The sequence below is a fragment of the Euphorbia lathyris genome, chromosome 10, assembly GCF_963576675.1.
Source record: "Euphorbia lathyris chromosome 10, ddEupLath1.1, whole genome shotgun sequence".
In the NCBI taxonomy this organism is placed as follows: Eukaryota; Viridiplantae; Streptophyta; class Magnoliopsida; order Malpighiales; family Euphorbiaceae; genus Euphorbia; species Euphorbia lathyris.
In genome coordinates, this window is record NC_088919.1 from 70,965,383 (window position 1) to 70,979,499 (window position 14,117).

At 36.4% G+C, this 14,117-nt stretch overlaps 1 protein-coding gene across 3 annotated transcripts; it reads right to left on the bottom strand.

Annotated features, from left to right (window-relative positions):
- Positions 1-819: 819 nt before the first annotated feature.
- LOC136209459 (uncharacterized) lies at positions 820-4,732 on the bottom strand. Of its 3 annotated transcripts, none has more exons than XM_066000925.1 (8): positions 4,476-4,732; positions 4,079-4,375; positions 3,821-3,994; positions 2,538-2,658; positions 2,337-2,435; positions 2,142-2,243; positions 1,142-1,173; positions 820-1,038 (listed from the first exon to the last, which is right to left on the bottom strand). In XM_066000925.1, exons 2-6 carry the CDS (start codon positions 4,243-4,245, stop codon positions 2,142-2,144), a joined length of 663 nt encoding a protein of 220 aa, XP_065856997.1. In that variant the 5' UTR covers positions 4,246-4,375; positions 4,476-4,732; the 3' UTR covers positions 820-1,038; positions 1,142-1,173. The 3 variants fall into 3 exon arrangements, with proteins under 3 accessions (XP_065856997.1, XP_065856996.1, XP_065856998.1); XM_066000924.1 differs by having other exon boundaries at positions 2,538-2,724; XM_066000926.1 differs by having other exon boundaries at positions 821-1,038; positions 2,538-2,692; positions 4,476-4,728.
- Positions 4,733-14,117: the final 9,385 nt, after the last annotated feature.

Genomic DNA, 14,117 nt, shown 5'->3' on the forward strand with positions numbered 1-14,117 from the left:
GAGCTTATGAGTGATCACATCTGGACTGACCCCTGTGAGGATCTCATCCTTCCATGCGAACACGTCTTCTGATTCGAGGAGAACCACTAGTACAGAAATGGCCTATGGCCACGGTTAATTTTTGTCATTAGCCATGGTTTGTCGACCGTGGCCAAAGGGGGGCGTGGCAAATGCTTCTCGTCTTTAGCCACGGTTTATCGACCGTGGCCAAAGGGACATTAGAGTCGGTTTATACGTATAACTGACTCTAATACCTTATGTTTTGGCCACGGTTGTTACGAAAAACCGTGGCTAAAAGGGGTCTTTAGCCACGATATTTCGTAACAATCGACTTTAATTCTCTGATCATTAGAGTCAGTTGTAGAAGAACCGTGGCTAATGATAACAACATTGGAGTCGGTTGTTATAACAACCGACTTCAATGCTCTCATCATTGGAGTCGGTTGTTTTGCAACTGTGGCTAATGTTAATTATATTAGAGTCGGTTGCTACAAACAACTGGCCCTAATGTTATTGTTTTTAACAATTTTACATCAGCAGGTTCAAATTAAACCTGCTCTATTTTTTTGTATTACTGTAATTAACGGTAAACAAGATTTTTTATCCTCAACTATTTACCGTAATCGAAATTGATCCTGATGTATTACTGAAATTAAATGCAAAATCAATAAAAAAAAAGTACACAAAAATAGGGTAATTAATTAATCTGCTACATATGCGTATCAATATTCACAGTATTTTCAAGTATTTAACCAGCTGTATATTACTGCAAACACATAAAAAAAACTGATATATACTCATTACTACTCTATCATACTACTTTCTATAACATGCTAATGTCAAAATGTCTATACTTCTTTGTTTCTTTTGATAAGTCACCAATTAATTAACTCAGCTTCATATAACTTCTTTAAGCTTACCATCCAAAAAGAACCACCAATGTGTGATATGACTAGACCTCCTCTACTCAAATAACAGATGCTGATTTGTTCTGCCCAAGAGATGTCATTCTATATATCAATCGCATGCTTATTTTGCCTACAGTTTTAGAGAAACAAATAGCATCATGATAAGGCTAAAAAAAATTTAACCAGAAATTTTAAAGTTGAAAACATAAGGGCAGATTAGATTCTTTACTTACCATATACATTTCCCTATATCAGCAGTATTTTCCTGTCCATGAATCAAGCTTTAATTAGTATCAAACATAAATAGCAAAATCATTGAACACTTTATTGTACCTCAGAACTAAAAGTTTTCTGCTCTGAATTTCTATGAAAATAAGAAAATGTAGAAAGAGGAAATTCATGACAAGACAATTTTCATAACTGTATCAGTATCATGCATATATAATATTAAATGTAATGTTGATGCAAGTGTTCTACATGTTCATCCATTCATGATGTTCTGCGGATTCATCTTTCTTATTGAAGGTACACATGTATGATGTTATAGTTTAGGTTGAAATGAGTGTAATAATTGAAATGAAATGGATGCAGCAATGATGGTATACAAAGCAGTACCATCATCACACCAAGTGCAGAAAGTGATACATATGCTAAGGAATAGTTGGATAATAGTTGTTTTCAAGTTCCATGATAAAATAAATGCAGAAGATGTGTATAGCCTACATTCCTGGATTAGAATATCCAATATATGTTTATTTGGTATGCAGTAACAAAACATGCAAATACCCACTTGAATATAAGAAAATTTTCTTATATCCATCACCTACTACAATTATTGGCCCAATTTAAATCCATGTCAAAATTGGCCAATGAATAACATAATCAAATGATGGATATCAGGTGGTTAAAACCATAGTTCCCACCTTCATATATAATACATGAGGGAAAAGAATCTGAAGAGGTTTTTTAGTCAAACGGTGAAGTTACAGATGGTTCATGGTTTAGCATTTGTTTCTGCATGAAAATGAAAATAAAATGGGACCAACAAGCATGTTTAAATTAATAGAACTCCTTTACACTAGTGATCTGCAATCTTTCAGCAAGACTAGGCAGGCACTCGCACCGACACGTTTTCAGTAATGACAATAAGACATATTGCATTAAAACAATAATAATATAAACACGAACTTCACAATAATAATGACTTAAGAACATTATTACATTATAACATACCTAATTCATGGCGCAACATAAAAAGGACATGAACGGTGATGCCCAAATATCCAAAACCTCATTAAGCTCGTCCTCGGTATACGGTGTAGTTCTTCCAAAAACCTTATTAAATAGAAAAGATAAAATGTAAATACATTATCCAAAAGTGATATACATAATAAGGATACAAATTAAAATATATACAAAAAAACATACATCTTTTAACTCTTGGAAATCTCGGTGTTGCAAAATTATATCCAACATGTATCGCATTACAAAGTATCCGCACTCTGTAGATCCTTTTTGTTGAGGACACTACACATATATTTACAAAAAGCACATATACAATTACAAAACCACACAATTTGACTCCACAAACCACAAAACCTTCCTAAACAAACTTTAATACGTACGTACCTTTGCAACAATCCATTTCAAAGGTGGTTTAGCCTTCCTTTTAGATTCCATCTGCTGATATCCCAAGAAAGCACTACTCATGTGTTCCTTGACTGGACTGTTTACAAACTTCGATGAAGTCCTTTTTGGATCAAAAACATAGACCTCATTATTCTCTGTACATAACACAAGAAGAATCCAATGACCGCTACATTAAAGGCAAAGGAATGATCAATTCATGCTAGAGTATTGATGAAAGTGATTTAGACATTAATAATTAAATTTTGAAATCACAATACCATACCCATTCATTCTCAAATATAACTAACTGTAGCTAGAAAGATTTTTGGCATATATCCAGCTGATGCCAATTTGATTTTGGATATTTTTGTGAAAATTGATTCATTAAAAAATCATTCACAAGATGCCTAACCAATTCAACAAAAAGAATTCAATAAACAAACATAGAGTAACCGCCCTTTATTAAAAAAGTAACACTCTGCAACTGCACAAAAATTGGTCCAACTTGGCTGCTACAAAACGAGCATAACACAAAAATTGGTCAATCTCTACTTTCTTATCAAATGTCAAAAGTTACTGGACAAGAATAATAATAATAATAATAAGACCCTTTGCTTCTTAAGTAGAAGCCTTACACATTAATCATAATAATTTTGACCATGTATAATGCCGTTTTTACATTGTAATTTTAAAATAAACAATTAAGTGATTCTATGATCCTAACTGATGAAGTGGAGCGGGCCTTGAACTATTTGGAGAAAGCGGATCCGAAATTGAGATTTTTAAGTTAAAACGGGGTTGTTGAAATTTAGTGATTTCGGACCCTAATTTCATTGGATTCGGCCCACTGAATCAAACCCATCGGTCTATAGACCTATGGTGGACGTGTTTTTTAGCCATCCGAGGTCGTTTAGGGCCTCAAATCGGCCTTTTTTTGTGTTTTATCGCACTTTCCTTGTTTTGTTGTTTTCCTTTTCCTTTTAGATTTCGGATTAGGTTTTTATTTGTCAGCCTATATAAAGGCTCAACCCCCACATTATGTAAGACAGTTATTGATTAATAAAAATTTCAGAGTTTAATCTCTTTCTTCCAATTTTCGTTAGTAGTGCGCGATTCAACGATAGTTGACGGTTTTAAGCTTTGTTCGTGCGCGAGCATTCGTTTAGAACGAAAGTCTGTTTATTCCGCTGCATCACTAACACACCCTATTCAGAGAAGAAAATGCTAATATAAACATAATAAAATTGGAGGTATCATAGGTTGATGAAGGTTTGTAGATATACCTGTCATGGTATGGACAAAGGATGAGACGTTTGCCTTTGTATTTTATGAGTGCGTCTATCATGTATTTCCTACACCGGACTTCCTGCTTTGAATTTATCGTGGTAGACGAAATCAAATGCGAGCACATGAATCCAACAGAGTCAAGGTGACGATTGTGCATAGTTTTCAAACCACTATATAATAATATATAATAAGAGTTAGATATTTAAGGGCAAACCCAAAATGGGAAACAAAAATAAGTTGAAGGATTATCTTACGTAATGAACACTTCCAACACTGAAGTACTAAGCCACTCCCCATGTAGTAGCTGATCCACATCTTCTCTTCCAATAAAAATCTTAATCTCTTCTTCACTCCCAAAAACATGGTCATCAAACATCTCAAACATGTCATGTGTGGGATTTTCATCCAACATTCTCCGCATATAATTGCACTTCTTAGTCAACTTCGGTAAGGCAACCTCATTAAGATCTAACTTTTTTTTGTTGTATCACCGACTCATTTGCACTTTGATCATGTTTCTTTTTACTTGTATCCCCCTTCGAACAGCTTGCCTATAATAACCGATTAATTAATAGATATTAGTGAACATCCATAACCATATAAAAGGAGTAAACTATCAAAACTTAATTAACAATGTGAATTAGTTATTACCTTATCTCCTAAAAGCAGAATCAAATTCTTTGGCCACTGTGTGAAAGATCCACCAGCTTCACCGAGAATTTGAATATGTTCTGATGGCACTGGAACAGGTATATCTCCATAATCATTTTCATAATCGTCAATGTTGACAACCACATTTTCAGGATTGATTGTCATTCCGTGATTGACTTTCATTTCTGGGTGAACAACCCCATGAGCAACAACAACTCGCTCACCCTCAACCAACAATAATACTTGACATTGTTTAGGTACCTATAGTATATTAATCATAAGGTATATTAAAAACAAAAAAAAGTTAAATATAGTTTAAGTGTTGCAATTGTCAACAATTTAAGTACTAAAATCTGTAAGAATAAAACGTTGGCTAGCTTATTAAATTAACATCCAGGGTCAAAATTTTAGAATTAAGTAAATTGAAATACAACTAATTGGGCAGTAATCTTAAGTGTCCTTAATTAAATCAAACATATTTGCAAGTTAAAATAGCAAAATAAAATAGAGGAATTAAAGGTCAAAACTTTAAGATAATAGCCTCGATAAGATGATATGCTATCATTCCAATAAAATTATTCACATTTATATCTTTAATAAAGCAAGATCAATGAATGAGATTAAAATATCCATTTATAGCAAAGATGAGAAAGACTAAAATGGCTTAAACCATGACAAAGTTCAGCATTTAAAGGATCAATTTACACTCTGTAATTTTACAAAATCAGTACTTTCAATATAACAAAGTACAAAATCAATTTGCACTCTGTATGTTTGCACTCTATAATTTTACAAAGTATTTTTCCATTCCGTTGCAGATTTTGGCCGGTAGTACAAAATCCAAAGGAAATTTTACATTTAAAGATGGAATTTGCACTCTGTAATTTCTTTTTTTTGTATTTCTTCCTAAATAAGGGTCAATCGCGACCCCTGTAATTTAGGCCTTGAGTTGATCAAATACTCCAATTTAATAACTACCAAATTATAATGCATAATACATCACCTTTAAGCATATCAGTAACAAGACACAGATCAACCCCCTGAAATTCGTTTCAGGATCACATTCCCAAAGTGAGTTACAAGTTCAGAAGCAACCATGCTTCCATAAATTTCCAGTGGATTCTCAAATTTACAAGGATAAAGAGAGGGGTTATGAAGTAGTAAATTCCCTGAAAAATGAGCCATTTAATTGATGCAAGTCTAGAATTAAGGACTCAACAACTAGCACTCCTATGCTGTTGAAAGTAACAACTGAATAAGTTCCATTTTAATAAACCAAAACCATGAATCAAAGATTCCTGATAACTTGACTCGAAATGTGGGATTGATTAGGGAGCTGAACAATAACATTAGAAGAGTGGTTTTAGGGGTTGACCACACATATAAAGCAAGGTGTCTCTGTATTCACTATTCAGTGCAGATATATATCTTTTTTTCTTTTTTCTTTTTCAAATTCCATTGAAAAAAATAGAAAGTTTAGTTAGGTTTGCACATAGTGCAGTGAATTTGGTTATGGGAGGTTAAGTTTGAGTTGAGCCTCTAATTCTTTTTGGTTGGGATGTCTAATGTTTTATTCAATATATTTGAAAACAGATACAGAGGTATTCTTCAGCAAATTTAAATGGGATAAGGTACCAAAATAGGTCTAAAGTTTTTGGGGAAGTACGATTTAGGTTCAACGTTCAAAATAGCACCAATTTAGGCTTAACGTTTACAATATAATATCAATTTAGGCTTAACGTTTACAATATAATATCAATTTAGGTCTAAATTGGTGTATTATATAGTATCAATATAATAGCTATATTGTAAACGTTAAGCCTAAATTGATATTATGTTGTAAACGTTAAGCCTAAATTGGTGCTATTTTGAATGTTGAGCCTAAATCGGTACTTCCCCAAAAACCTTAGACTTATTTTAGTACCTTATCCCAATTTAAATCAACTAATATTTGCTATATTTTTACTTTTGCAATCACAAACTTTTTCAGTAGCTGTAAATTTCGATCTCTTTTGCTAATAATTGGGACTTACAATTGATACTATTTAATTAAGATTCATTACATTGTGTTTCCTCTTGTCAACAAGGCGTTTGGTTTTTCTAGTGCCAATCAAAAGTCAGGTTTTATCAACACTTAGACAGCTCCTTTATTCATGAGGAATTAGTGCATAATTCACTATTTTGTGGCCAATCTTTGAGATAGGACATGAGTAGAAACTCACAGTGCGTGAATGTCATGTTTGTTCTATCATAAGTGCCTATTTTGTTCACAACTTTGTATATATTATGTAACAGAAGATCCCTAAATCTGAGTTTCAATCTTTTTAAATTAGCTGTTTAAGCACAATCCGCTTTCTCAAACCGTTTCTCATCAAATACAACTATTAAAGATTTTAACTAATTAAATCTCAATTATTCTAAAAGTCTTCTATAGTGTTATGTGAAGTAATGATATCAGCTCCATCCCCTTCCCCCTCCTTTTGTGTGTGTTCTTTTAGTGTTGAGTATTATTGTGAACAATAAAGGGATGATGCTGTTAGTCTAGGTGAAGGTCGATGTCCTAAGTTTCAATTTTGCCCATATAGTTTCTTCTGGGGACATTGATCTGAAGCTCGAGTACGGTCGGAATCTTTTGAAATTACTCAATAGGCCATTCACCCGAAACCAGAGGAATGAATACGAACAGGGACAAAACCAGAAGAATGAATACGAACAGGACGAAACTAGAAGATAGAACACCATATGACAATAAGAACGAATACGGAACAGGGACGAAACCAGAGGGAACACGAACACCATACAATAAACGTGGTGTTTTCAGTATTATGAAACATATCTGCAATTCTGAAATGTGGTGTTTTCAGTATTAAATTAGCAGCCTAGCAAGAACGTTGGTGAATTAATTTCATTGCCATGAACTTGGACAACATTGATTAGATCATCTCTATCTAATTTCCTTACAAACTCCTATATAAAAGATTAGAATGTTGGCACCTAGGATCATAAATTTTTGAGTTTGAGAATCGAGAACTATTAGGATGTCTTGCCAAAACTTGTTTACACCACCAATTTCCTGTTTTCAACATAGAGAAAGGATTTCAATTTTTCTAGTCTATTTGCATGAATTTGTGAAGCATTCTACATTTCTATGTATGCAAAATTATTATAGTATTGTGATTGACATTGAGTTGTAGAAATTGAATTAATTAGTTACCGTATATAGTTATTTGAATGTTTTTTTAACGAGCAATGATGCATTGTATAGTAGCTCCCTTCAATCCAAATCATTTCTGTACTAGTGACTATCTCCTTCTCTCAATTCACAGTTTTTTTTTTGTTTTTTTTTGGGCTTTTGAACTTTAATTGGTAGCTGAACCGATTTCAAGCAAGTTTAAGAGAGAATGGTTGATTTTTTCTTTGATTGTTTTGCCTAAAGCTCCATAACGCTAATTAATCTTGCCTCTTCTTCTTTGTTCCTTTTCAACTTCGTTGATTACTAATTAGTGATCTGGTTATTTGTCCCCAACCCAAACCGCCATCACTGAGGATCTCGGACTTACTGTGCCAGAGGTATACAATAATACAGTATCTGTTTGATGCTAATTCTATTAGCTTGCGTTGGGCTTGATTTCTAATGCTTTTTAATTCTGGTTCAGTATTCGCTATTTGGTTCATTATCGAATGTGGGTGCTATGGTTGGGGCTATAGCAAGCGGCCAGATTGCTGAATACAATGGACGAAAAAGGGTAAGAACAAGTAGTAGTACTTATGATTTATCTTTTTGTCCTTTGCTTTTAAGTTCTCGATTACTGAGTTTTGCTTTTTGCATTCACAGTCTCTAATGATTGATGCTATTCCTAATATTATTGGATGGCTTACTATATCTTTTGCCAGAGTGAGTTGAAACGATAAAGCATTTCTATTCTGAATGATTCTAAATTTATGTAAATTTCTTACATTACGATGTTAATTATATCTAAGGGTTAGTCTTTTTGTAGGATACTTCTTTTCTCTACATGGGAAGGTTGTTGGAAGGTTTTGGTGTTGGAATCCATATCATACATGCTAAATTTTGAGGATTTCCTTATTGTTTAATTGGGAAATTTGTGCCATGTATTGCTTACTGTACATGTCTTGTTTATAATCTGCAGGTGCATGTTTATATAGCAGAAATATCACCGCAAAACCTGAGAGAAGATATGTGAAATCGAAAAGATAGCAGAGATGCATTCAATGCTCAAGTATGTGAAGGCGAATAGCATATTAGTTGGTTCAACATTCATTAAAGTTTTCCTATTTCAAAGAAAACCTTTTGCCCACAATTATGTCAGATTTTATTGTTGTAATATTTATGCTTGTGATATGTGAATATAGTTCAGAGCTCCATTCAATCCAAAATATTTTATTTTATTTTTTTAATTAAAAACATATCAATGGCCACGGTTGTTTAAACAACCGACTCTAATGGTTAGAGCATTAGAGTCGGTTGTTTCAAGAACCGACTCTAATGGTTAAGGGCATTAGAGTCGGTTGTAACAAACAACCGTGGCTAAAGACCCCTTTAGCCACGGTTTTTCGTAACAACCGTGGCCAAAACATAAAACATTAGAGTCGGTTATATGTAAAAACCGATCCTAATGCCCATTTGGTCACGGTCGAACAACCGTGGCTAAAGATTCCAAGCATTTGCCACGCCTCTTTTGGCCACGGTCGCGAAACTGTGGCTAATGAGGGTAAACGACCGTGGTCGTAGGCTATTTCTGTACTAGTGTCTCTTGAGCAACCTTCTGGTTCGCCTTGATCATCACACCTCCCTTGGCAGTAGGGATGTACATCGTCAAATGGCGTATCGATATGAGAGCCGCCACCTCTGAGATAAAAGGCCGCCCTAAGATGATGTTGTATGCCAATTGACCGTTCATGATGGAGAACTCCAGATCTCCCATCCATACCTGATCTTCATATGCTAATTCGCATTCTAGCGTCACTTGTCCCTTTGTCTGGATTGTGTGGCCTGTTACTCCCAGGATATCTATGATGGTGGTCTCTATTTGAATAGGATCAACCTTGAACTTGGCGAATGCTCCCTTAGTGATAACATTGCACGAACTGCCAGTGTCTATCATCACTCTCTTCATTTCCCATCCTTCTACCATCATAGTGATGACGAGAGCATCTGCATGTGGGGGGATTGCTGGAACAACATCTGCAAATGGGCGATTGAGTGATGCTCTATCTAGAGCGATAGTTTTTACCTTCTTTACCATAGGCTGGTACCCTAGTCCGCCAGCGATAAAATTAATGACCCCTTTAGCCTTCTTCTTCAGCTCATCTCTTGGTTTATCGTCATCTCCTTTCTTGTCGTTCTGGACGAACCTGTCCAGTTTTCCTCTCTCGATAAGCCTTTCAATCTCCCTAGCCAGCTCCCAGCATGCATCTGTTTTATGGCCGTTCCTCTTGTGGTACTTGCAATAATTCTTGGGGTTTCTCCCTGTATTGGTGTACTCTCCCCCTTTTGGTTCGGGGTATGAAATGCTCTGTTTGTGCTGGTTGTTCTCTATCCACATTAGCACTTCGCTTTTGGAGGCGTGTAACGGCATAAACGATGGCGTATATGCTTATTTGTTCCTAGAGCCCCTTTGCCTATTTCGGGAGGATAAGTCAGAAGGCTTTTCTTTTTCCTTATCCCGCCTTCGGGATTCGCCGTTCCCTCTTTTTGGGGGAGACGCCGACTCTCTTCGGATGTCATCAACTTCCATGAAATCCTTACACCTTTCCATCAGCTCCGCCATAGTCTTTGGTTTGTTTCTGATTAGATCCACCTGTAAGCTCTTGCATGTTGTACTTTTTACTACTGCTTCTGCAGCCATGAAGAGATCCACATCAACAATGCGAATTCATAACTTATTGAAGTTGTCGACATACTCCCGAAGAGACTCATTTTCTTTTTGCTTTAGCTCGAAGAGCTTTCGCGATTTAACTACTGGCGGAATGCATCCTGCGAACTTTGCACAAAATTCCCTACTCAACTTATCCCAGCTGTTTATCGATCACGGGCGGAGAGATTGGAACCAATCGTACGCTGGACCTTTTAGCATGGTGATAAACATCCGACACAACACTGATTCACTTGCACGGTTAAGTCCAAGCAACATGCAATACTTCCTCGCATGAGCTTCTGGATTATCCTCGCCGGAGTAGGCTGGTATGTTCGGGATCTTAAAATGCCTGTCAGTTTACTCGGCTTCAATCCACGCAGTGAAGGGCGATTAATGGTTGGCGAACGGATTATGTCTAGCATTCTCCTCATTTTGTCTGCGTATCTCTGCCCTGATCTGATCCGCTATAGAACCTTGATTCCTTCTCGGGCGTCTCCTACTAGGAGACCTGGTCCTTTGTAAGGAAGAAGAGCTGGATTCTGATGAAGGCTCTGATGGTGATCTTCTTCTGCCGCCACCCCGTCCCCTTGGTGGAGACCGTCCACCTCCTTCTTGATTTGGTGGCGGGTGTTGCATGACCTGGCGAGGTGACCCGGCTCGGCATTCATCCTCCCTTCGCTCCGGAGGTGGGGGCGATCTTCCACGTCGGGGGGATCCAGTTCGGCGTCTGTGATGTGAATGTGATTTGGATCGTCCCTTCCTATGCGATCTGGTTCGTCTCCTATGTCTGTGACCATCACGTCCGCCCTCTAGATGATCCACCGGTGTGTTGTTTTGACCCTAATCTGCCGGCGTTCCAGTTTGTACGGGAGGAGCTCGAGGTCCGCCAACAGTAATTCCTGGGTTTGTCGTGTTCCTCAGGGGAGCTTGATCATTCCTGCGACTTCCCTCTGGTATATCGGAAAATAACCTTCGGTTTAGTGGTATATCACTAGCGAGCTCCTGATTAACGACTGTTGAGAAAGCAAAAACGACGAATCTCGGAAAGCACTAGGTCTATAATAGGCGCCTTGCCATTGTGATATGGTCGGTATTGGCGGGCGACGACGATTCAGGGTGGGGACAGTCCCTGTCGTGGCTCCGCCCACATCCTGGTTCTCTAAATAGGCCCTCAATCGACCCTCCATAATTGGTCCATGCTCTCTCCCTACGGCACTCGCGTAAATCTCCCAGAAAGATTCTGGCGACATGTCCCTTTCATCATGGATGGTTGGCGCATCAGGATCAACGCGACCAGCGTTTGTAGAAGGATTAATTGATGGTGGTTTGATTGGTGTTGTAGTTCCGGTTAAGGGGTTTGATCCCCCATTTGCCATGTTTGGGTTGTGAACTGAGTCCTTTTTGGATTAGGACTTCCACCTTCACCGCACCAATTGATGACTGGTGCTGAACTCTTGATCGGAATCCTTCCCTGCGGGGGGCATCGTTGGGTTCGACGGGGGGAAGCTCCGATGCCAAAGTCATTAAATAGTAATAGTAGCAAACTGTGATGACAAAGTAGGGTTTAAGGTGAGCGTAAAGTGTACCTCAATAGCTTGAGATGCAAGCTATTTAGAGTCATGTAATCGTAACTCCCAGTAACTAGAAAGTCTCCATTAATGCCTCATTAATGACAGTTACTGATCTCATTCAAGTATGACCGTTAGCTCATTAATGGGTTATTGAGAATCGGCTCAACCGTTCGATGGGGGGATCGAGTAATGCGGGCGTGCCAGAGAAGCTAATTCTCAAAGGATAAAAGGGTAATTAAATAAAATAAATAAATAAAATGCGCCTAAATTACTTGAATTCTAAACGAAAAGCGATTGACGACCGTTACAAGGACTGAAAATAAAAACAACTTAAAAAGCGATTGATTTTGTAAATATTTTTTAATGTTTTTTGTATTACAAACAATAATAAAGCATACAACTTAAAAAGAAGGGGAAAGTTCAAATAAAACCCCTGTGGTTTCACTAATTTTCAGATAAAGGATTGTGGTTTACTTTTTGTCAAAACGAGGACTGAGGTTTCCTACTTTTAATAATGCTATTAAAACTATCTTTAATGACCTGAAAATGAAATTTTTTAAGAATTAAAGTTGTTCAATGTCATATTTTTTATGGAACTACATTTTCGATTTTAGAAAATCATCTTTTTTGGAACTTTCTCTCTCTAAACATTAACTTTCGCTTTCTTTACCAAACATCATCTAAATAATCTCGAAATAAAAAAGTTGAAGAATTAAAGTTGTTTAGAATATTAGTAGTTCTTAAAATATGTCATTTTTGAAGTTGTTAAGGGTGATTTTAATAGTATCAATCGAAAAAGTCCTTATTTTGCTAAAGTTGAAAACCTCAATCCTCGTTTTGACAAAAAGTAAATCACAGTCCTTTATCTGAAAATTAGTGAAATCATAGGGGTTTTATTTGAACTTTACCCTAAAAAGAAATGACTTTAAAGCTAGAAATGTAAATAAGTTATAAAAAACAAATATGTGCGGAATGAAATAAAATTAAACCGATCTCTTTGATGTCGTTGGGATGCGTGATAATGAGGATTGGACTTCCAGAAAATCAGCTCGGGGGCTATTGCGTCGTCCGGATAATGCTGGGTGAATTTGAAATAGTTCGGAGAGTTCAGGGACTTGAGCAGAAATTTACCACCAAAACAGCAAAAACCAGGACTAAATTGATGCTTTCGTGGGACTTTCGGGCTTAATTCCGGGAGCTGTAGAGGTCAGATTTGAGTGAAACGGAGGCTGGTATTTAAAGTGAGTGTGCAAAGGAAGGGTTTAGAACTGGAATTTCAGAAATACAACGAGTAACGAAGTTGGAATAAATTATTGAAAATGGGTCTGACAGAATGATTGTTTGATGGTTGAAAAACCAAAAGCTTGATTCTGTTTCGTGGAGGGTACTTTAAGGGTGATTAAGAAGGCTATAGGATGTCGTTTTTTACGAAATAAAAATTGGGAATTCAAGAATTGATGTCAATAAAGAGATTAAATTAATTTGGGCTAAAGTGATTGGCTAACGAACTCTAAATAAAATTTGAAAAACGGCTCACCAGAAACGTTGTTTGATGAATTTTTCAATGATGAAAAACTCAAAAGCTTGTTTCTGGGTCTTTTTAATTGATTGAGATCAATAAAAAGTTTCTAAACATGATTTGGAATAGGCGTGTAAACTAAGAATGACTCGAAAATGGGGTTTCGGTGATCTTGGTTTCACAGAAAATGCTTGAAGCTTTGAAGAATATAACAATGGTGAAATTTGATTTAGACTAAGAGAGCTTGAATCGAGGATTGGGTAATGATCTTACTGGCTTAACTAAGAGCTTGCAAAAAACGATTTGAGAATTGATTGATTAAACTAAGAGAATTTTGGATTTGAAGTTTCTGAAAATTGAAAGCTTTTCTGAAGAACTGGAGATTGAAGAACGAATTCTGGAAATTGAGACTTTGTTTAGACTAATTGGATGCTAAAGATGATTTCTAAGAACCTAAAAGTTGATAAAGTGGCCGATTTTGGCAGAGAATTTGAGAGAAAAATTTGAGTTGTCTGTGTTTGATTGTGTTTGATTGATTGTTGATTGGGGATTGGAATGAAGGATTTGGCTATATTTATAGGATTTTGGGTAACAATTTCCAAGTTAGTGACCCTTATTTTTCTCAAACATGATCCCACTACCTTCCCATTAGTTGAAGAAAGAAAGTAGGTGA

Excerpts from the sequence above, each read along its gene's own strand:
- LOC136209459 (XM_066000924.1), bottom strand. The coding sequence starts at position 4,245 with ATGCGGAGAATGTTGGATGAAAATCCCACACATGACATGTTTGAGATG. Across the intron at positions 2,725-3,820 it reads CTTTGTCCATACCATGACAG|CGGTCATTGGATTCTTCTTG; the intron begins GTATATCTACAA and ends CCTTTAATGTAG. Across the intron at positions 2,244-2,336 it reads ATTTCCAAGAGTTAAAAGAT|GTTTTTGGAAGAACTACACC; the intron begins GTATGTTTTTTT and ends CTATTTAATAAG.